Source organism: Gorilla gorilla, chromosome 7 (genome assembly GCF_029281585.2).
Source record: "Gorilla gorilla gorilla isolate KB3781 chromosome 7, NHGRI_mGorGor1-v2.1_pri, whole genome shotgun sequence".
Taxonomy (NCBI): domain Eukaryota; kingdom Metazoa; phylum Chordata; class Mammalia; order Primates; family Hominidae; genus Gorilla; species Gorilla gorilla.
The window spans coordinates 6,217,910-6,240,260 of NC_073231.2; the positions used below are offsets into that span (position 1 = coordinate 6,217,910).

The 22,351-nt window shown below is 47.6% G+C and overlaps 1 protein-coding gene across 5 annotated transcripts in view; it reads left to right on the forward strand.

Moving 5' to 3' along the window:
• Positions 1-22,351, forward strand: part of ARHGEF10 (Rho guanine nucleotide exchange factor 10) — a 134,696-nt gene that overhangs the window by 30,074 nt on the left and 82,271 nt on the right. For 3 of the 5 annotated variants that reach the window (XM_055349691.2, XM_063709017.1, XM_055349694.2), the window contains 6 exons: positions 3,370-3,525; positions 4,706-4,993; positions 9,060-9,126; positions 11,206-11,282; positions 13,862-13,984; positions 20,560-20,723. In XM_055349691.2, coding sequence (XP_055205666.2) covers positions 3,370-3,525; positions 4,706-4,993; positions 9,060-9,126; positions 11,206-11,282; positions 13,862-13,984; positions 20,560-20,723 — 875 coding nt within the window. The remainder of the gene's footprint in view (positions 1-3,369; positions 3,526-4,705; positions 4,994-9,059; positions 9,127-11,205; positions 11,283-13,861; positions 13,985-20,559; positions 20,724-22,351) is intronic. The other 2 variants (XM_004046572.5, XM_004046571.5) reach the window with 2 other exon arrangements.

Sequence of the window (22,351 nt, forward strand, 5' to 3'; positions counted from 1 at the left end):
GACAGCAGAGAGCTCTTGAATTCCAAGCCCCAAGCCCCTTCCAAGCCTCTCCAAGTCTAAACTAACAAGATTTAAACTTTTGGAGGAATTTCTTGATTGCTTTGATTTCCCTTGTATAGTAGAATTCTACTTAAAGTTTTACTAGGGGAAAAAGTGAGTTATTTTGGCAAAAAACAGTTTGAAGCTTGCTCATCTGCTCGTCATTCTCTCATTCATTCGCTCACATGATGTGCGTGTCACACATTGCCGCCAACCAGGTTTCCCACTGTACCTTGCTGGGCGGTGAGCAGAGGTGCCGGCTCCGAGAATGCATGCGGTTCTTCTCAGGGTCATACCTGTACCTGGCACACGGGACATGCACTGTCCCAGGTAATGGTGTCACAGCCCAGGAGGTGGCATATGGGGAGGGAGTGGAGGGGCCTCGGTGTCTCCTCAGGGCTGTTTCCTGCACACACGGGCTCCTGTTCACGGCCTTCCTTTCTGAAGATTTTGAAGAGAATTCCTTCTTCCTGTATGGGGTACAGTGTGGGTTCCGGTCCCAACAGCTCGTGTTTCTCCCCTTGAAGATATTTGAGAGCCTATTTTGTACCAGACATTGTCAAGCTTTTTTAAAAAACAATATAGACTCATGTCTAGGTGTATTTTATCTAATTGTTTGAGTTCAGTGGTAGTAAAATATAATTTCCAAAAAAGAGAGTTGACAATATAAAAATCTAGTGTGGTTGTGTCACCGTCTGGATGAATCTGAACATGTGCCTGGCAGTGACTTTTTTTGGGGTGGTCAGAACAGAAACTTCTTTTGGGTTGGGGGACAAGGTGTTGCTCTGTCCCCCAGGCTGCAGTGTGGTGGTGCAATCTCAGCTCACTGCAACTTCCGCCTACTGGGTTCAGGTGATCCTCCCACCTCAGCCTTCGGAGTAGGTGGGACCACAGGTCCACGCCTTCACGCCAGGCTAATTTTTGTACCTTTTTTTTTTTTTAAGAGATGGGGTTTCACTGTGTTGTCCAGGCTGGTCTCAAATTCCTGGGCTCAAGCAATTAGTCCGCCTTGGCCTCTGAAAGTGCTGGGATTACACGTGTGAGCCCCTGCGCCCAGCAATACATAAACATTTTCACTGATCATTTTCGTCACGCCATTTAGTCGGCATTGTTTCCGCAGCATGTTATTTGGCAAACATGATTTTTTCTCCCCAAACGTGAATTCTATGGAAATGACAGTTGCATTTGGAAAATACTCCAGAAAACAGTTTTTTTGTTTGTTTAACTTTTTACTTTAAAAGGTATTCACCAGTTCATTTCCATAAACTGACTACTTAATGATATGGCAAAAAAAAAAAAAAAAAAACCCTTCTGAAATAGGTTTTGTTTACGGTCACTTGGGAGACAGTGAGGACTGGTTTGAAAGTACATAGTTAACAAGGCTCAAACTCTGGAAATTAGCAGTTCTGTCCATTCCAGCTCTCCCCCTGCTTCGATTGTTTCATTTGATTAGGCTTAAATTCAAAACTTTGAATTTAGAGAAGTCTTTGACCCTCTAGGAAGTGGGTGAGGCTTTGGTATCTGGGCAGAGCAGAGTTCACCATCCAGAAGGACAGCAACACACACTCCTATCAGACGTATGTTTTAAAAATAACACGTTTCTTAATCCTTTTTCTTGATTCAGTTTTAGTATTTGTCATTCTCATACTTGTAAAACTCATGAATGTTGGTGGAAGCAGTTCCAGAAAGCTCGTGGGGTCCCCAGGTGTCATGGTCAGCTGGGGGTCTCATCCCCACCGTCCTTGCAGTGGAAGCTGGATCCAGTTCACGCTGTTGTGGGCCTGGGCCCTTCTGTGTATTTGTGGTGACCTAAAAATCTGTTTCCTTCAAAAGGCACTCCTAGAATGTATGACTAGTTTAGGAGATTCAAAGGAAAATGAAACACCTCAAATTTAAAGGTTGTTTTTAGACCGCTAGAGTTCCCGGGAGGCGACTTCCCCAGGAGGCTCGGCAGAGAGCACCTGGAGACTGCGTGGAGTGTTAGTGGGTTGTGGGTCTGTGGGTTCCTCCCTAGCAGGGCTCCCCCTCAGCCCCCTCTGGAGGTGCCTGCAGCCGAGCTGGGCCGTCCTGCTTGGGTGCATCTCCCTGGCCCACAGGGGAATGTCTGTGTTGGAGGGGCTTGGTTTGGGCTGACCCAGGCCCTGTCCCGAGGTGCCACCTGCTTCTGTGGATTGCAGGGCATGGCAGCAGGAGGTTTCCTCAGGAATGTGTGCTGGGAAGAAATCCCAGCCCTTGGGAAAGGCTGGAAGGGGCTGGGTTCCTCTCGCTCCTGGGTGTGCCGGGGGGTGTTGTCCCAGCACATGGGTCTCCTCTAGATAGAAGCACCTGTCTGCTCTGATGGTGGTGCACAGTCCTAGCACACTGTCTCTGCAAATGATGCACACGGCAGGCTGCACCATCAGCCATAACCCTGGTCCAAGGAGACCTGTGACTCGCCTCCTGCAAAATGTTTCTTATCAAGCACTTACTTGGAACGATTATTAACCATGCTCTTTAATAATTATGGAGGTTTGTATTTTAAGCTATATATCGATGTTCATATTTGACACTGATTTTCTAACCATTAGAGATATTTAATTAAAATTGTAAATAAGAGAGGCAAAATGAAAATAAAAGGAGAAGAATTCTAGGGAGAGATGCAGGGTGTCAGAAGTTATTTCTAAAAGTAAAGTGGATGATACTGAATTCTCTTCCGAACCATCAGCCCAGCCGGGTGATGTTCATCTGCTGGGTGCACAGATTTAAAATGTGAAAAGCTCTTTTTTCTGCTTACTTTCTCTTGTTTTCTTTTCTTTTTTTTTTTTTTTTTTTTTTTGAGACAGAGTTTTGCCCTGTCACCCAGGCTGGAGTGCAATGGTGCAATCTCGGTTCACTGCAACCTCTGCCTCTCGGGTTCAAGCCATTCTCCTGCCCCAGCTTCCTGAGAAGCTGGGATTACAGGTGCCCGCCAACACCCCTGGCTAATTTTTTTATTTTTAGTAGAGATGGGGTTTCACCATGTTGGCCAGGCTGGTCTCAAGCTTCTGACCTTGTGATCTGCCCACCTTGGCCTCCCATAGTGCTGGGATTACAGATGTGAGCTACCACCCCCAGCCTCCTGTTTTCTTCTCTAACTGTGAGTTGGAGATCCTATTAAAAGAAAATAAAAACCAGTGACTCAGAATTCTAATGATACTTATTTTGCCCCTTAAAAAGGCTAACTACAAGGGCAGTACAGCACAGAGGAACTTAGTCAGTGTGTCTGGCTAACATAGATCGATCGATCTATCTGTCTATCTGTCTATCTATCTATCTATCTCTCCTTGATCTGGTTTTGGTTTTTCTCTTTAGAAAATGAAATGAAATATGATACCAATAATAATGAAGAGGAAGAGGGAGAACAGTTCGATTTTGACAGTGGAGATGAAATCCCAGAAGCGGACAGACAGGCCCCCTCCGCCCCTGAGACAGGAGGTGCTGGAGCCAGTGAAGCCCCTGCACCCACAGGTGAGTTTCCAGGAGGGTCCCCAGGTGAGTCCCCAGGTGGGTCCCCAGGTGGGTCCCCAGGTGAGTCCCCAGGTGGGTCCCCAGGAGGGTCCCCAGGTGAGTCCCCTGGCGGGTTCCCAGGTGTGTCCACAGATCACAGGCATCAGGGTCACCTGTGCTCAGCCATCGGACTCGCCGATTTTCTCCCCATTCTTACGGCCCAATTGGAACATTGTAGGGAAAGGATGATTTCTAGGAGCCAGAGAGTTATGATTTCTTCATGATGTACCTGAAAGGACTTAATTTAAGATTGGCTAAGTTTCTTCTCTTTGTACTATTTTCCATAATTTTCAACCTTTTCACTCTACCTTTGTATTTTGCAAAGAAAAAGCATTGCTATTTCCCAATAAGAATGACCTCATCATTGTATCACTAGATTAAAAGAAATATTCAGCACATGTGGGATGAAGTAGCTGTAGAGGTTTCGCTTTCTAAGTCTGGAGGTGGGTTGGGTGCTTTCATTCGCTGACCAGAGGGACTGCTCAGGTCAGGCAGCGGTGGGAGAGCCTGCACAGTGTTTCTTCCTGTGTAGCACCCGCCTCTCAGCTTGCACGGGGTTTCTTCAGGTGTAGTACCAGCCTGTCAGTTTGCACAGTGTTTCTCTCAGCTCGCATGGCGTTTCTTTGTGCATAGCACCCGCCTCTCTGCTTGCACGGTGTTTCTTTGGGTGCAGCACCAGCCTCTCGGTTGTTTGCACGCCGTTTCTTTGTGCATAGCACCCACGTCTTGGCTTGTACGGTGTTTCTTTGTGCGTAGCGCCAGCCTCTCGGTTGTTTGCACGGTGTTTCTTTGGCCATAGCACCAGCCTCTCAGCTTGCATGGTGTTTCTTTGTGCGTAGCACCAGACTCTTGGTGAGGGGAGCAGCTGCCCTCCTCGGGCAGCTTCTCCCTGACTTAGCTCATGGAATGAGCCTCCTGTAGTGACCAGGCTGCGTCTGTCTCGCCTGTGCCCAGAGGTGATGCTGGGTTCCCCATGTGTGAGTGCTCCCTCCGAGGCCACCTGATGACCTGGGAACGTCTAGGGGTCCTGGCGTGGGATGATGGTGGGAGCTCATACCTGCTTCCCACCTGCACTCCAGGAGGGCATGCCTGCCATGCCCTTGGTGATGTGGCTGCTGACAAGTCCTTTCTGCATCCCCAGGAGGTGAGGATGGAGCTGGAGCAGAAACCACCCCAGTGGTAGAGCCTACTAAGCTGGTGCTCCCAATGAAAGTCAACCCATATTCTGTCATCGACATCACGCCATTCCAGGAGGACCAGCCGCCCACCCCCGTGCCCAGCGCTGAGGAGGAGAATGTGGGTCTCCACGTGCCCTGCGGGTACTTGGTGCCTGTACCCTGCGGCTATGCGGTGCCCTCCAACCTGCCCCTCCTGCTGCCCGCCTACTCCAGCCCGGTCATCATCCGCGCCACGTCCCTGGACGAAGAAGGTACTGCTACCCTCCTCTCCACGCCCCCGAAGTGGCCTGTGGTTCCCTCCTCTCCATGCCCCCGATGTGGCCTGTGGTTCCCTCCTCTCCACGCCCCCGAAGTGGCCTGTGGTTCCCTCCTCTCCATGCCGCCAATGCGGCCTGTGGTTCCGTAGAGTCCGGGCCTGACCTTCCCCCTTCCTCCTCCTCTCCATGCCCCCGATGTGGCCTGTGGTTCCATAGAGTCTGGGCCTGACCTTCCCCCCGCTCCTCCTCTCCATGCCCCTGATGTGGCCTGTGGTTCCGTAGAGTCCGGGCCTGACCTTCCCCCCGCCCCCGCCCAGGTCATTAGATGTTTGTTTACAGAGTTGGAAAATGAGCCCCCAGTTCATCTTCAGTGACAGGAACACCGCTGAGGGAAGGCCAGGGTGTATGGTTTGGAAATTTTTGAAACGACGTCTGGTGCCGAATGTGTTGCCCCCTCATGTCTGGGGTGCCTTGAACTTCACCCCGATCTCTGATTCCCCCACCGGCTGCTCACGGGAGTGTGTGCAGTTTTTGGCCTGTATGACTTACTGTGCTAGATGACAGTTACCGTTATGTATGTCCCGTGTCACCTGCTTGTCTATAGACTCAGACTCCCTGGGGTCACAGCGTGTGTCTTGCTGTCTTCATTCCAGATGATGGACGGGTGGTGGGGGTGGGAGAATTGCCTCAGGGGCTCCCTGTTTCCCACCCATGCTTTTCCTCGCCGGGGAGATGCCGCAGGACCTCAGCAGAGTCCTCAGTGGAAGGTCAGAGCCACCTGGGGCAGCACAAAGGGCGCAGAGTCGGCCACTGAGGACGGTGTTCCCTGTAGCCAGGACACGCTCCGAGCCAGGACTGTGGGTGCCCTCGTGGGCGCCTCGCTCACCTCCGGTCTCTGTGTCCTCAGCGCTGACAGCTCCGTTTCGAGTCTGCTTCCTCCTCCACTTAGTGAGAAGGAGCGGCCATGTGCTCTAGAAGGGGCTTGGTTGGTGGAGCCCGTTCTCTGCTGTCCTTACATGGCCCTGCCATGTGTAGTCACGCACCAGCTGTGTCTGCAGAGCCCAGGGTTCTGCTGGAAGGACAGCGTGCAGTCCGTGGCTGCTTCGACTGCAGCCCAAGGGCTGGGGCCTCCTGCCGGCCCTGCTGTAGGGCCAGGCGCCAGGGTGAGGGTAAGCACATACCCTGCCTCTGTCTTCAGGACCTACCCAGTCGAGGCGTCTCAGGCGAAGTTTTCATTTTTTGCCCAGATCTGTTTCTATGCTGTCTTTCCCAGGAACGCGCTGCAGGATTCCCAGGGTTCGTGGGATGTTCCTCTAATGGAAGCCCACAGCATCTACGCCTGAGACCTGATTCTTATTCCTGTAAAGGTTTCAGAGGAAGCAACCTTCCCTTTCCAGTTAATAACAGTTGAGAAAAAAAAAAATCCTTAAAGAAAAATCTCAATTTTGGATTTTGGGAACCACAGAGGTTTCAGGATAGACGGCCTCCTGTGCGTTTTCCTGTTGAAGTCGGCCAGAGTCCTGGGAACTCACCACGGTCCGCGTGATCCACGCTGCTGTTGTCACTCTGTGACCGCGGAGCATGAGAAACCCCTGGAAATGAGGGCGTGCAGAGTGTGGGATTCTTGGCTGAAGGAAAATACGTTTGTTTTAAAGTGATTTTCTTATTTTAAAATATTATTTGATTATTTAAAATAATTGCACATCATTTAAAGTAGTTTATTTTTTAAAAAACTTAGCATGAATTTAAAACAATTTGCTTATTTTTGTTCTGTCAACCTAGAGCCGGTAATAAAGCCTTGTTCTAATAAAGACTATTTTAAGTCCCGGAGTAGAGGAGCAGGTGGTTCTCTGGTTGCGTTTTGATCATTGAATGAGGGATGTGAACGCAGACCTCCTTCCTGAGAGGTGGAAAAGCGTGGATTTGGTGTCAGGCCGGGTCCCCAGCCTGGCCCACACTTCCTGCTTGGTGGCACTGCTGGCTTTTCCGTTCCTTGCTCCGGAGCCTCCCTGGGGCGGGGCGGCCGCCTGGCTCTGCAGGGCTTCCCCGGGATGTACAGCCCGGCCAGGATCCCCAGGCCTGCGGTGGGAGGTTGCAGAGCCCTGCCTGGAGCTCCCAGCTGGCCAAACTGGGATGACCAGATTCCGTTATTTTTCCTGCCTACCGAAACCAGCTCTGAAAGACGTCCACAGGCAGGTCCCGCTCTTGCTTACGCACGGGCTGTTGTGGCCAGAAGCCTCTGGGTGCGCTGCTGCTCGGAGCTGTTTAGGCGACTCCCTGGCCAGCGTGTCTGCCTCCTTCTGACCTTGACAAACTCAGTTTGCATCTTAATTTCCCGGAAGGCGGAGGAAAGAAGAGTTTCCTGGGGTGGAGCCCTGAGAGGGCTCATGTGTGTGCTCTGGGGATGGGAGTCTGTGCTCCTGGACACCCCCGTGGGGGAGACAGTTCTCACCGTGCAGCGAGATTGCTGCTGGGTAGCACGTCCTGCCTTTGTCCCTCTGCAAAACACAAGTAAAAGCTTTGTGGCTCTTTGGCCGTTTCTTTTCCTTTTTTTCTTCTTTTTTTTTTTTTTGAGACAGAGTCTCGCTCTGTCGCTCAGGCTGGAGTACAGTGGCGGGATCTCGGCTCACTGTAAGCTCCGCCTCCCGGGTTCACACCGTTCTCCTGCCTCAGCCTCCCAAGTAGCTGGGACTACAGGTGCCCGCCACCACGCCCGGCTAATTTTTTGTATTTTTTTTTTAGTAGAGACAGGGTTTCACCATGTTGACCAGGATGGTCTTGATCTCCTGACCTCGTGATCCGCCCACCTTGGCCTCCGAAAGTGCTGGGATTACAGGCATGAGTCGCCGCGCCCAGCTGGATCTTTGGGTGTTTCTTTGGGGCAGTGTTAGCAGTGTGGGAAGGGCAATTTTTGGAGCAGGCAGATTGGATTTCAGATCCTGGCCCTGCGTCTGCCCTGACACCTGCCCCTCAGGAAGGTGGCCCGGAACACTGAACCAGCAGATGCCTGTGGGATTCGCAGCGCTACCCGCAGATCCACCCCCCCAGCCCCTCGGGCATCTGGTGTCTGTTGCTAGTCAGCATCCAGCTGTGTGGCAGCTCCTGGTGTGACCAGGGGCCTCTTTTCAGGGATGAGACCTCCAAGCAGGTTACATCGAGCTCAGCTCTCTCCGACTTTGAGCCAACTGCTGCAGTTTGAAAACGGTTGAGAACTGTTGCTCATCCCAAAGATAAATTCCCTTTAGAAAGCGTTTCATGGACAGCTGCCAGCGTGGTGATGAGCAGCAGCCGCTGAGTGCTGCTGGCTCTCCTTCCCCACATCATTCTTGGTGCCACGCGGCTGGGCGGTGGCAGATTCGTCAAGGGACCACGTGGCCCGCACCCACGCAGTACAGCCATCACAGACTCTGGCTGGCTTCTGCCCAGGAGCGCTCCGAGGTGGGAGGGTCTGCTCCTTCTGCACTGGCGTCTCAGGCTGTCCTTTGATGGTCTAAGTTCGTACCCCACCTGCGTGGAATGTTTGGGAAACCTGCACTGCAGCTTTGCTCATGGCTCACCGTTCACCCTGGAGAGCCACAGACAGGCAGGGAGGAATCGCCAGGCGGGTCAGACCGCGCGTGTATTTGTGTGTGGAGGGATGTGAGTGTGTGCGAGTGAAAACTGGTGTCACATGTCACAAGCGTAACTACTCCTCTCTTGAACATCTTTTGAGCGTGCCAGGCGGATGCCCCTTCAGGCCAGTCACAGCCATGGCTCCTGTGGACACATGGAGTGGGAGAGAACATCCCGTTTCTTTCTAACTCTAGCCTGATGCATTTGGGTGCTGTTGCAGTTTATTTCTGGCTGTTTCACAAGCCCTCGGTAGATCACATTTTATTAGATTCCAGTCTTGAATACATTTTATCTAAGAGCTAAAAATTTTTAAATTTATTAATCACCCTTATGCTAAGATAAGCCTCTGATTGGTAGGAAAGTGTGAAACCATTTTTAAGGGTAAAAACATCAACTTCATGAGCATTTTTGTCAGGCGTAAAGCAGCATCACATATTTTCTTTCCCAGCAGAAACACCAGAAGTCACAGAAGATCGCCAGCCCAATTCTCTGAGTTCCGAGGAGCCTCCAACCAGGTATCTGCATCCGTCTTCCCACACCTCCTGAATTCCCGCCTTTCTCCTGAGGAGCTGGATGTGGGGATCCTGGCGTGCGTCCCTGCCCGCCATCCTCAGCTCTGCGCGGCGGGAGCTGTCCCAACCCCACCTCCTGCCTCGGGTCCCTCCCAGGCGAGTGTCCCCTGGAAATGTAGGGTCAGGATGAGTGGAGTGAGGGCCTGATAACTGGGTCTGATTTCAGGCGTCCAGGTATGTCCAGGCTCGGCCCTTGTCACGGCCCTGCTGTTGCTTTCCCTCATTTGGTTTTCTCCTTCCTATCATGAAGGCGGCCTTTGCAGGGTAAAGTGTCCCCCGTGAAACCCCCTGCAGGCGGGTGGGGTATCTGGGGAGCAGCAGCCACTAGAGCAGTGCTCTTGCCCCAGTTTAAACAGAGTTGTGCCACCAGGTAGGTCCAGCCACGGTTCTCCATTAGAAATTGCAGATTTTATGTAAAATTAAAAATTAGTGGTAGCGTGTTATCACTGGTGACCTAAAATGTATTGTGAAAAATATGTGCATTGAAAATAGGAATTATTTTGAAGAAAATGAATATAGAATGTAGTGTGAGGAAAACCTTAAATGATCTTCAAAAGGATGAAATTTTTCAAACACGGAAATAGTTACGAATAGTTTAAAATAGTGTTTCTATTTGATTCAGATTTTCTTTTACCTTTTTAGGTAACTTTTTGTTTTGATATTATTTTAAACTTTAAAAGTCCAAGAATGCTCCTTGGTGATGTGATAAGTTCTCAGAGCAGGGGGCTGCATCCTAATTTCACAGGTGCACAGCACAGCACACAGGGCAACCCCAGCACCCATGAGGCCATCACCAGGACATGGGGCATCCCCCAGCACCCAGGGGGCCGTCACCAGGACACAGGGCATCCCCCAGCACCCATGAGGCCATCACCAGGACACGGGGCATCCCCCAGCACCCAGGAGGCGGTCACCAGGACACGGGGCATCCCCCAGCACCCAGGGGGCGGTCACCAGGACATGGGGCATCTCCCAGCACCCAGGGGGCCATCACCAGGGCATGGGGCATCCCCCAGCACCCATGAGGCCATCACCAGGACACGGGGCATCCCCCGGCACCCAGGGGGCCGTCACCAGGGCATGGGGCATCCCGCAGCACCCACAGGGCCGTCACCAGGACACGGGCTCTCTTCCCTCATCCTCAAGGTCCTGCAGGTACCTTGGGGCCTGTTAGAGCTTTTGCTTGAGAAGTCGTCATCGTGGGGTGCTCTGCACGGATTATCACATAATTCCCTGTTAGTGACCCTTCCCATAGGAACATTTTCTGAGGCCTTCCATACACACCTCTGGGTGCTCACCCTGCTTCCGGTCTTGGCCTTCCCAGCAGTATCTCTGCGCTGCCACTGGGCTCATCCTTGTACAGCTCCCCACAGGACGTGGTGTCGGGAGGACTGATCCCTGCTGCGTCTCATTTGTCAGCAGTGGTACCTCTCATGGGGCGATGCTTGGTGTGTGCGGTGAGTCTGACCTCATCATCCTTCCGAGCGGAGCATTCCCACAGCTTCCCATTGCCAAGGATGACACCGCAGTCCCTGTGTGTGTGGGACTCTGGTGGCCCATGTGACCACCCGCTGGGGGCAGAGCACCGTGGTTTATGCTGGGTGGCCTTGCATCTCTTTCTCCCACTGACCTGCTCCTGGACATGGAGACGGCCCGTTGCCCGCTGGCATCTCTACCACCCAGCGTCGTGAGCAGGGCCTAAGAGGTCCTCAAAGAGGTGGCTGAAAAACCAGAAGACAGTTCAGGCCTTCTAGGGCAAGGACCGTATTGCGGCTGTATTGCCTTTGCCCGTGTTCTGCGCCGTGCGTAGGCCAAACATCTGGAGTACTTTTTTACAGAGTTATGAGTGAAAACTTGAACTGGGGATGTCCTATAATAATAGCTGGGAAAATATGTGATTTCCTGTATAGTAACATATATATATATTCTGACACACACACACACACATTCTGCGGGGCAGCTGGCATCCTAGTGACTAGGCTGTGCCTGGATATTCTGACTTTATGGTTTGTTTTCTTTAAGTGAAGATCAAGTCGGTCCAGAGGACAGCGCACTTGCCCGCTGGGCCGCAGACCCGGCCAACACAGCCTGGATGGAGAGTAAGTTCCCCGGCTGCCCACAGCCAGAATCCTCACCATGCTCCACAGACGTCACTGCGGCGGGGCCGGGTCCCTGAGTCTCAGGTCCCATCAGATCTAAAACTCTAAAAAGATGTTTATTTACTGAAAATAGTAACATGGGCTGACTATGCAGAACTTTCCCAGGGTTCCCTGAAGCTGTCACTTCCCGTGAGGCCACCCCAGCTCTCCACGTCCACGCACTCACTCTTCCTGGTCGTTTCTTTCTAGCACAGGCTTTATTATTATGGTAACAGTGAGATATGTGGGGAACAGAAACTCTGACCTGCAGCCATGGTCGGCCACCACCCAGACCCTGCGCTTGCCTGTGATTCCCAGGGAGATGCAGTGTCTGGCACCCGTTTTGAAGAGGGGGCGGGTGGGCCTCCCTTTTTTTTTTTTTTTCCATACACACTTTATTTTACATAACTTGGTGTTTTCTTTTATCGAGTCGTACAAATTTAAATGGGAATTCCCGAATAAATCTTTTGTTAATTTACCTTTGGCAGAAACAACAGATTCCAAAACATTTAGTAGCCTCTTATTTATTTGTAACTTAAAAATAAGTTCTGTAGCGTATTTTTCCAAAACAATAGTCTGAAGCAAATGTGCTTGAAAAGCTAATTGGTAATGATCTGATTAATATCATAGCTTATTTAAGAGAACTATTAAAGGACAGACTAGACATGTATTTTGACAAAAACACAATTTTTGGTCACGTGAATGATTCGTGTTCAGATTTCAAAAACAGGAAACATCCAAAAGTGCATCATTTTATTTATAATCTCACTCCTTGAAATGAGAGCAGTCTCCAATGTAAACAGAGCAAAGAATTCCAAACTCTATTTTTATGTACATTTAAACCTGTAGGATTGTGTCCCGTCTCTGTGTGGATTAAAGCGAGTGCATTTCCAACACACGGCTCGAGCTTCCGTACAATTCAGAGTAAACCTAAAGGCATTCTCTCTCCCTTTAAGTTGGCTGAGCCAGCCCCCCTCCAGGTGGCCAGATCTGCAGTCCCACCTGCAGCTTCAAAGGCTGAAAGATTTTTAGCTAGATTTACTTGTTTTTTTAATTTTTAAAGGAAAATCAAAGATTACTTTCCTGATTATGCCTCTCATTATCCACTGGCTCACTAATTTCTATGTAACTGTTTTATATGATCAACTTACAAGGTAGAACCATCTTAGTTACCTCCTGATTATTAAACTGTCTCCTGGAAGTTTTCATTCTGGTTTCAATTATGATGTTGTTAAAACAAAGATCTTAGTGTAATTAGATGATTCCGCTGTGTGCCTATTAAAGCAGGATCGTTACAAGATTAAATTATTGTCTTGGCTGTTTGCTAACAATTTTATTTCCGAAGTAAAATTTGTCTGATTTTTTTCTCATTACTCATTTTTATTACCCAGATGACAGTGAATTGGAATAACTATATTTGGAAATATGATCTCTAAACTAGCAGTCCCTGAACATTATCTAAGAGGAGTAGAAATCTTTACTGTGGTTGCAGATAGTAAATGCTATTAAAAGAAAGAGCATCTGTAATACTGGAGCTTGACAACAGCAGCAGATAGGGAATTTTCCTGAATTTTTATTTCCTGCTAGTGTGGGGACAGGAGTGGTGGCTGGATGTCAGGGGAGAGTTCGGGTTTGTTGGTCTCATTTTCTTTCTTATGTGGGTGAGGAAGCGGTTGTCTGTACGTTTTGGACGCAGTCATATGTCGTAGTTTGGACGTTCTCTTGCAGGGAGGGCACCGCTAGTCAATGAGTGGAACCTCGATTTAAAGGTCTTTTTATGAAACGGATTTTCATGTGAAGCGTGTAACTCTTACAGATATTGGAGTAAACCTCAGGCTCATTGTTGGTGTCCTGTGTGGTCATCTCATACAGCACGGTTTTGCTTACAGAACTTACCTTCTTTTTTATGAAACGGTTTCACTTTCACAGAGCCCCAGTGTTGCACGTGATACAGATTGAGAAACACTGTCCTATATGTTTAGCATTTTGATACTTGCTACTACTTTTTACTTTCAGTGGCACAAAATTATGGTGTCATTGGTTTATTGGGATGGTTTTCCATTGTATCCAGCACTGATGGGCTCTTTTCTTATTTCTGGAAGTCTGTGTGCCACCGTTGTATTTTTTTGTGCGTCAGAACGTTAACTTCATAAGCTTAAAATACTTGTCAGAGAGCCATATAGAAATGTGTAATTGAACACAAAATCATAGAATAAGTTTGATCTGGAAACCATAAAACTCCTTCCTAGTGACATTTTACAGCTGGTCCATTTAAAGAGACATCCTTCATTCCCAATAAATTATTCCGCCCTAAAAATAATGCTTATGCTTTGGTAAGGTGCTGTTAGCTACCTTACAGCCCTCATTGTCTACTAGTTGGGACAAAGAACGAAAAAGTAAAAAATAAAAAAAAAAACTACCCTTATAAACCAACTTTTTGAATAATCATGACATCATCGGCGACTGTGGCCCTGTAAAATTTAAATTGCTCTAGGTTTATGTTGGTCACTGTTTAACGTGTTTCTCCCCGTTTATTCCAGATCCAGAAGAGGCAATTTACGATGACGTTCCAAGGGAAAACTCAGACTCTGAACCAGGTTTGATTTTGTCTGGAATTGATTTGAGGAGATTCAGCTCAGCAGCCTTTCCCTCTGGATGCAAAAGTGACTATTTAGTGGACGGCCCAGACGTTTTCTGTATTCATGTTTTGTATGTTGCTTCTAGAATGGCTTATTGATGTGTGGTGGAATATTGGTGTTTGTGCACGTATGTGTGTGTGCTTATAACCCTTGAAATAGGGCAGTTTAATCTTACTTATCCCAAGCAAACAGAGGAGTTAAAGGTACAGAAAATGCCGGCAAAGAGGTAGGAAACACGGAGGCTGAGAAGCAGCAATGTATATCGAATAAATGACATCAATGAGAAAGTAGAGAGAATCAGGCAAAGGTAATATTCAAAGAAATAACTAAGAATTCTCTACAATTAAAGAAAAACATAAATTCTCAGATTTTAGAACTAGAGATTCAAAGCAAGATGAATTACACGTTGATCCATACCTAGGCCAATACAGTGGAGACCGCAGAGCACCATGCCCTGGGTGAATCTCCTGAGAGCAACTGGAGAGAAAACATGGCTGCCTACAAAGGAACCGCTATTGGACTTACCCACAGGCTGGGGGCGGGTTCTCAAAGCGAAGAAGGAAGTGGCTCTTTTAGCCTGAGCGGCCACATCCAGCAAAGTACGGTCCTTTTAAAAGGGAGATGGGCCGCATGAGGCAGAGGGGGGAGCTTGCTGCCCATAGAATCTAAGGAAATAGTTAATGATGCACTCGCTGCAGGGAAGAGCACACTGAACCACGAAGGAGGTGACGGGGAGGCAGGAGGGAGTGGGGAGCCCGGAGGGAATGGGGAGCCCAGGAAGTGTGGGGCGTGTGGAGAGTCGATACCAGCCCCGCTCAAGGCAGCGCTGATAGTGCCGACTGAGTTTAAGATGGAGCCGGAACCCCAGCCAGTGCCGACTGAAGGGGAGGGTGACCGTTCATGCCGTGTGTTCTGAAGTTCTGAAGTCGGCATTTTTCAGGGGGAGGATCTTATTACCGATTTTTTTTGTTGTTGTTGTTGCTATGGATTGGTCCAGTTTGCGTTTTATGGGTAACTGCTAAGAAAATAGGAATAGATTATTTAACTTTGAAACCAGTAGTGCAAAACCCAATCTGGTAAATGCAAGAAAATATAAAATAAGAAAGCTTTGCAAATCATATGAGAAAAGACTGAAAAATAAGTACAAACATATTGGTACGCATAGTAAAGTGGATCCTATTGCCAGTAAAAGAAACCCTCAGATTGGATAAAATAGCAAAGCTAGCCATAAATTCTTGTGAGAGATATATAAGAGTACAGAAGATTTGTAAGTAAATGGATGGAAAAAGAAATATAATGCAAATTGTAACCAAAGTATTGTCACTATAACTATAATAATACACTAAATGTTAAGCCATAAGCAAGGAATAATTCATGAGGAAGATATACAACAGTTCTAAACTCATATGCACCTAACAGCATAGCCTTAAGATATATAAGCAAAATATAACAAGGCTTAATCAGAAATATGTAAATACACTATTGGGGTGAGAGATTTTAAGAAAACTGTCTCTGCTATTGACAGATCCTGGACATAAAATCAGTAAACCGGCCAGGCACGGTCGCTCACGCCTGTCATCCCAACACTTTGGGAGGCTAAGGTGGATGGATCACTTGAGGTCGGGGGTTCAAGACCAGCCTGGCCAACATGGTGAAACCCCATCTCTACTAAAAATACAAAAATTAGACAGGCGTGGTGGCGGGCGCCTGTATACCCAGCTACTTGGGAGGCTGAGGCAGGAGAATGGCTTGAACCCAGGAAGCGGAGGCTGCAGTGAGCCGAGATTGTGCCACTGCTCTCCAGCCTGGGAAATGAGTGAAAACTCTGTCTCAAAAAAAAAAAAAAATCAGTAAACCATAAAAGATTAGAACAGCAATGTAGTATGATTGACTTGAAGGTCATATACAGATCCTTGAAGCAAGTAGTTCCAGAATATGTATTTTTTTAAACACATGAAATATTTTTAAAAATTAACTATATAGTATGCCTCAAAACAAATATTAACAAATGCCAAAGAATGGATGTTCAGACCTTATTTCCTGATAATAACTGAATAAAATCAGTAAAAAAAATCAACACAAACATTTAGAAATTAAAAATGATATACTACTCTGTAACTCATGGTCAAAGATAAAAACAAAATGGAAACGAAAATATTTTGACTTGAATAATAATAAAAACATAAACTATATGGGATAGATTTTAAAGTCTAAGGAATTATAGACATCATGGCATATGTTAATAAAACAGAATGGGCGCGGTGGCTCACACCTGTAATCCCAGCACTTTGGGAGGCCGAGGCGGGTGGATCATGAGGTCAGGAGTTCAAGACCAGCCTGGCCAAGATGGTGAAACCCCATCTCTACTAAAAGTGCAAAAATTAGCCGGGCATGATGGTAGGCACCTGTAATCCCAGCTACTCGGGAGGCTGAGACAGAGAATTGCTTGAACCCGGGAGGTGGAGGTTGCAGTGAGCCGAGGTGGCACCACTACACTCCAGCCTGGGCAACAGAGCGAGACTCCCTCTGAAGAAACGAAACAAACAAACAACAGAGAACAGTGAACTGAGTATCCAGCCTGCTGCACGAAAGAGCAGCAGAGTCAAAGGAAGTGGCAGGAAAAAAATAATGGGCAAGACAAAAATGATGAAATAAAAATCCAGGAAGCAACATAAAGTATTAACAAAACCAAAGGTTGGTTCTTTAAAAATAGTACAAAAATAGACAAGCCTCTGGTTATATTAAGATGACACAGAGAAAGAGGGGAGAGGGATGGAGGAAGGAAGGAAGGAAAGGAAGGAAGGAAAAAGTTGATCAAGAGGATGTAACTGCAGTAGAAATTTGTAAAAACCATAAGAGGATGCTATAAATAACTTTTTATCAAAAAGCTAGATGAAATTAAAAATTGCCTTGAAGAATTAACTATACCCAAAATAAAAACCATGAATAAACCTATAATGATCCAAGATAATGAATGGTTTGCTTAACTACTGTGCAGAACAGCCCACCAGGCTCAGATATTTTTATGCTGGAGTTTACTGAGCCTTCAGGGAGCAGACAAACCCCTCTGTCGCATGCACTGTTCCAGTGAATAGCAGAAGCAAGGATGAGGTGTGAATTAGTTTATAATGTTAGCAGAAACTTGTAAACTCCCTCACCAGCGAAGGTTGATGCTACATTTCCTTCCAGAAATGTCAGGAAGTTGAATCCAGCACGAACCTAACAAGTAAGCAAGAGCCTGTTTTAACCTTTTACATTCATGGCAGCAGTTCAAGGATCCTTTGAGAAGCTCTTGTAACACGATTTCCCCAAATTAATGGACATAAACCCATATGCTCATCTCAGCATGTGTTTAAAAAGCACTTGCTGAGATTCAGTGACCATCCAACATTAAAAACTGCTGATAGAAGGAAACTCACTTAGCTGAATTAAGGATGTGTTCTTAAAATCTACCGCAAACGTAATGGGGAGGAGCTCAAGGCATTTGTTAATTTATTCATTCCCCAAATATGTTTTGGGCAGTTACATACCGAATACTAGATGGAGGTGTGCCTGGTGTCATGGAGATAGGGTGATTTCATCCTGTTGATCAGGAAAACTCCTAGCTGCTTGCAGGTAAATGTGCTACAAATAAAGTGAGGACCAAAGGTTAGTTGCTGTAAAAACAAGTTTGAAATGCATTTTGGGGTAATTTATCCGGCCGCTTCGGGCATTCCTCGCGGAAGGCGTGGTCTGGTGACTCAGAACCCAGCACACTGTGGGAGTCCAGCCGTCGGCCCCCTGCCGTGTGGCGAGGCCCAGTGTGTCCCCTTTGTAAGGACAGCACAAGCAGGAGTTAATGGACCGGCCATCCATAGCGGTGGTGGGCAGGGAGCCAGTTTCCGAAAGAAACTCACGCCGCCGCAAGAGGGCCCTGTGGGAATCTCTGTGCAGAGCTGTTGTGAGGAGCGGGAGACGGGAAAGCCTGGTGGCTGCAGGACGGCACCGTGCAGAAGTATCCAGTAAACCACGCACAGCACGGCAGCAGAAAAACGAGGAAATTATATGTGTGTTTGTTTATAAGAACTCTGAAGCCATGGTGAGCAAAAAGCAAAAGCAAGAGGAGAAAGTGACAGTGTGCTGGCATCAAGTTGCATTGAGAGGAGCTCGCGGGGTAGTGCACCAGCATTTCCTCGTTGCGTTGAGAGGTGCCCGCGGGGTAGTGCACCAGCATTTCCTGATTGCGTTGAGAGGTGCCCTCGGGGTAGTGCACCTGCATTTCCTCGTTGCGTTGAGAGGTGCCCGCGGGGTAGTGCACCCGCATTTCCTGATTGCGTTGAGAGGTGCCCTCGGGGTAGTGCACCTGCATTTCCTCGTTGCGTTGAGAGGTGCCCGCGGGGTAGTGCACCCGCATTTCCTAGTTTCCTTGAGAGGTGCCCCGGGGTAGTGCACCCACATTTCCTCACTCGTTTAGAGTTCGGGGCTCTCAGAACACAAGGAGAATATGGGAGAATTCCTTACTAGATGTTACGGAGGCCACACAGGGCCGTTTTTTTCTTTTTTTTTTTATTGTGTCAGGTATACGTAAATATTCATTTCAGTCAGTTCAGCACATACGATTGAATGGCATTAGGTACGCTCACTGTGCAGCCAGTGCCTCCATAGGCCACTTTTTAAATACGCGGGGCTAAGGGCCAACGACAAGATTGTCATCAAGGACAATAAGTCGATGGCGCTGCCTGGTCACTGGCTTGGTCAGAAAACACATGCCAGGGTGACTGGATTTAATGTCCAGTTTTAGAACCAGAAATCTGCGAGCCCAGGCATTCAAGAGGACGTGAGTAATTCACTGAATTGATGGTTAGCAAGACCCTTCAAAGTCCTTGGAAGTTCCGTGTTTGCTGGGGGCCACAACAGCAATTGCGTTTCTAAAACATTGAAAACCACCCATTTTTCATACATCTGAATAGCCTGAGTTGTAACAGACCTAAGGTAAAGGCGTCGAAACGTGCCTGATCCTGTGGCTGGGTCCCAGGAGCCTTAACAAGGCACTGAGAGAACTAGATTGATTGATTAGACCCTTGCCAACTGCTGTGCTGAATACAGAAAATGCAGCTCCAGCTCTCAAAGGGCTGAAAATCTAATTGAGGTGAAAAAGGTAACATGTATAAAAACCATGTCTGTGTAGACTTGTTTTGTATAGACCAGAAAAGTTGGAAGTCCAGAGATGGATGCAAGGAAGTAGGGGATGGAGTTTCCTTATAACCTCTGGAGGGACAGTCCAGATACATACCGGGGTGTGTAGGGGGTGGAGGTTCTAAGACAGGCTGGAGGAACAGTGGAGACACACACTGGGGAGCATAGGGGTGCTTTTCTCTGAGTCCCCTAGTACATGGTAGAGGCTGTAGCCCCTCCGCTCTTGGGCACGTGGGTAGGCTCTCAGGATGACTCTTGGCTCTTGGGCATGTGGGTGAGCTCTCAGGATGATGCCTAACCCTAAATTTCAGGCAATTGTGCAAGGACTTGACCCATTCACCTGCTGACCTGAGTTGCTGAGACTGCCGGGTGCCCAGGTGGTGATCATTGTCCGTGGCACACAGAACGCACTGCAGCTTCTGCAAAGTGAGCTCATTTCACGCATTTTACGGCTTTGCCAGGCTGCTGTTGACCTGCCAGAACTTTTATTCAGACATTTGGAGGACCTGTTTTGTAGTCAGTGGAGAAATATTACAAGGATAGGGTAATTTGAAATATCTAAGGACTGTAAGTGACAAGTTCATGTCTAATTTTGCATTTCCAGTGAAAGCAAGTGTTGGCTTGGAATGTTACTTATGTGCTGAGATGTATATATTCCTCAGTGCTTAATTACTAAGGATTTTTAAGGCCAAGTTTTGTTACAGTGAATGATTGTGGATGCCTAAAGAATAAATTTAATATTTTTAAGGCATGGAGATTATTTGTATCTAAGAAACCAGGTAAAATAAAGAAACATTTATGCTTGTGTGACTGATAAAAGAGTTAGAGAGACACTAATATTCTGGGAGTTTGAAGAATGTCATTTTCATTCTCTAAAAGTCTTGTCAGTGTCACAGCATTGAAAATTTAAAAACCCGTGTGTATTTTCTTGCTAGTGCTGGTGCTTGAATATCTGTATCATCCACCTATCCATCCACCTACCCATATTTCTATAATCCACCGTCCATCTACATGCCTATCGTCTGTCCACCATTTCTCTCTGTCTAATTTTCAAAACATCCTGTAAGTTTCTATAAAGGAAGATTTTTCTTCTTGGGAAGTTCTCTAAGGCTGACAAGTGATCTGGCATGACTGTGGCGGATGCCCATAGCCAGGTGATCCTCCGGGTACAGATGGGGCAGGGACACTTGTGAGAAACACCTGAAGTGCTTTTCCCCAGCCTCCCCGGCCCTGCCCGGGTGATGGAGGCGCTGCACAGTGCCTTCCATGGAGCAAGCCCGGGGCTCCGCAGGGTCCTCAGCATGATTCAGATTTCCTTCCACCCCCAGCTCTAGATAATTTGGTAAAACCACAAACAAACAGGCACAAAACAGCCCACATGGAATTCTAAAATTTTAATTTCATTTTGGAATTTATGCACTCAGATGAAATGATTTATGATGATGTTGAGAATGGGGATGAAGGTGGAAACAGCTCCTTGGAATACGGATGGAGTTCGAGTGAATTTGAAAGTTACGAAGAGCAGAGTGACTCGGAGTGCAAGAATGGGATTCCCAGGTCCTTCCTGCGCAGCAACCACAAAAAGCAAGTATGTGTTTCCTGCACGTGTGAGGGACGGTGCTCTCACGTTAACACGGACAGGGGGCTGTGAATATGATTGTGATCCACCTAGTACTTCATAGTGATTTGTTAAGATGCTGATAAGTAGTTTGGGGAAAGCATAAGATATTGGCAAAGGAGAAGACGTCTCTTGTTTCATATAGTTAAGTATCGTCATGGAAAGATGGAGAAATTAAACTTCTATAATCCACTTAAAAGGTCTTCAGTGAGCTCACCACCTTGAATAAGAAAGTAGTTGATCTCTGAATTGCTTGTGTTTTAATGTATTAGGTGCTTTGCACGTAGCACCGTTTGCAGAACACTGAATAGATGGGATCGGGGTTCCCTAAGACACAGCACATCTGCACTTCGCTTTAAGTGAGGTTTGAACTTTAGCATGTTCAGCATGAAAAGGGAGATGTAAAAATAGAAGATGTTAAGGGACAAAAGCTTCTAAACTGACCTGTGACAATCCTTTCTTTTTTCTTTTTCTTTTTTTTGAGATGGAGTCTGGTTCTGTCTCCCAGGCTGGAGTGCAATGGCGCAATCTCAGCTCACTGCAATCTCTGCCTCCCAGGTTTAAGCGATTCTCTTGCCTCAGCCTCCGAAGTAGCTGGGATTACAGGTGCCTGCCACGACTCCTAGCTAATTTTCGTATTTTTAGTGGAGATGAGGTTTCCCTATGTTGGCCAGGCTAGTCTCGAATCCCTGACCTCAGGTGATCTGCCCACCTCGGCCTCCCAAAGTGCTGAGATTACAGGTGTGAACCACCACACCCAGCTGGATGATCCTTTCTTACAGGGAATTTTTATTTTACTTTTTTTGTGGAAAAGTCTTGAGATTAGGGTGTGAGGTGGGATGTCAGAGCTGTAAGGCATGAATTCTGGAATTGGGTGGTTGTGAGTCATGGAACCTGGGAACCATTCAGCTGAGGCACATCCCAGGTCTTGGTGGAGCCAGGCCGTGCCACAGTTGTTTTGTTGTTAGAGTTTTTTTTGACTGTTTGTAAAAGGATAGATTTGTGCTCATCTACAGTGATGTCTGTGTACTTTCTGTGTGAGGCTGAGATGGAAGCCACACACAGTCCTCGTCTGAGGCCGGCGAGTCCCGTGTTACTGATAGAGATGGTGACCGGATGCCCGCCATAGTGACAGTTGGTGATAACCGGTGTTATCCCTCCGGTCCCCTAGTAACCCCCAGTAAGCGGAGATTTCATTCCTGGACCTAGCTGCCACATCCCTATGGTTTACAAGTGATTATGGGCTGCCTACAATTGTCATATTCTGTGAACCTGGCTCGTGAAACTCAAGGAGAATCTACTAGATCATGGCGGTCAGCTCACCTACCCAGTTTCATTCACAAGTTCTTCCAGGAATTAGATCTTTTCTGCCACTGTCATCATTACAACTGCGATTTAAACAACCGATGAAGCTGCAATTGTAGTTTTTCGGGTTTTTTTTTTCTTTGAAATGGAGTCTTGCCTATCGCTCAGGCTGAAGTACAATGGCGTGATCTCGGGTCACTGCAACCTCCACCTCCCAGATTCAAGTAATTCTCCTGCCTCAGCCTCTCAAGTAGCTGGGATTATAGGCACCTTCCACTACCAGCTAATTTTTG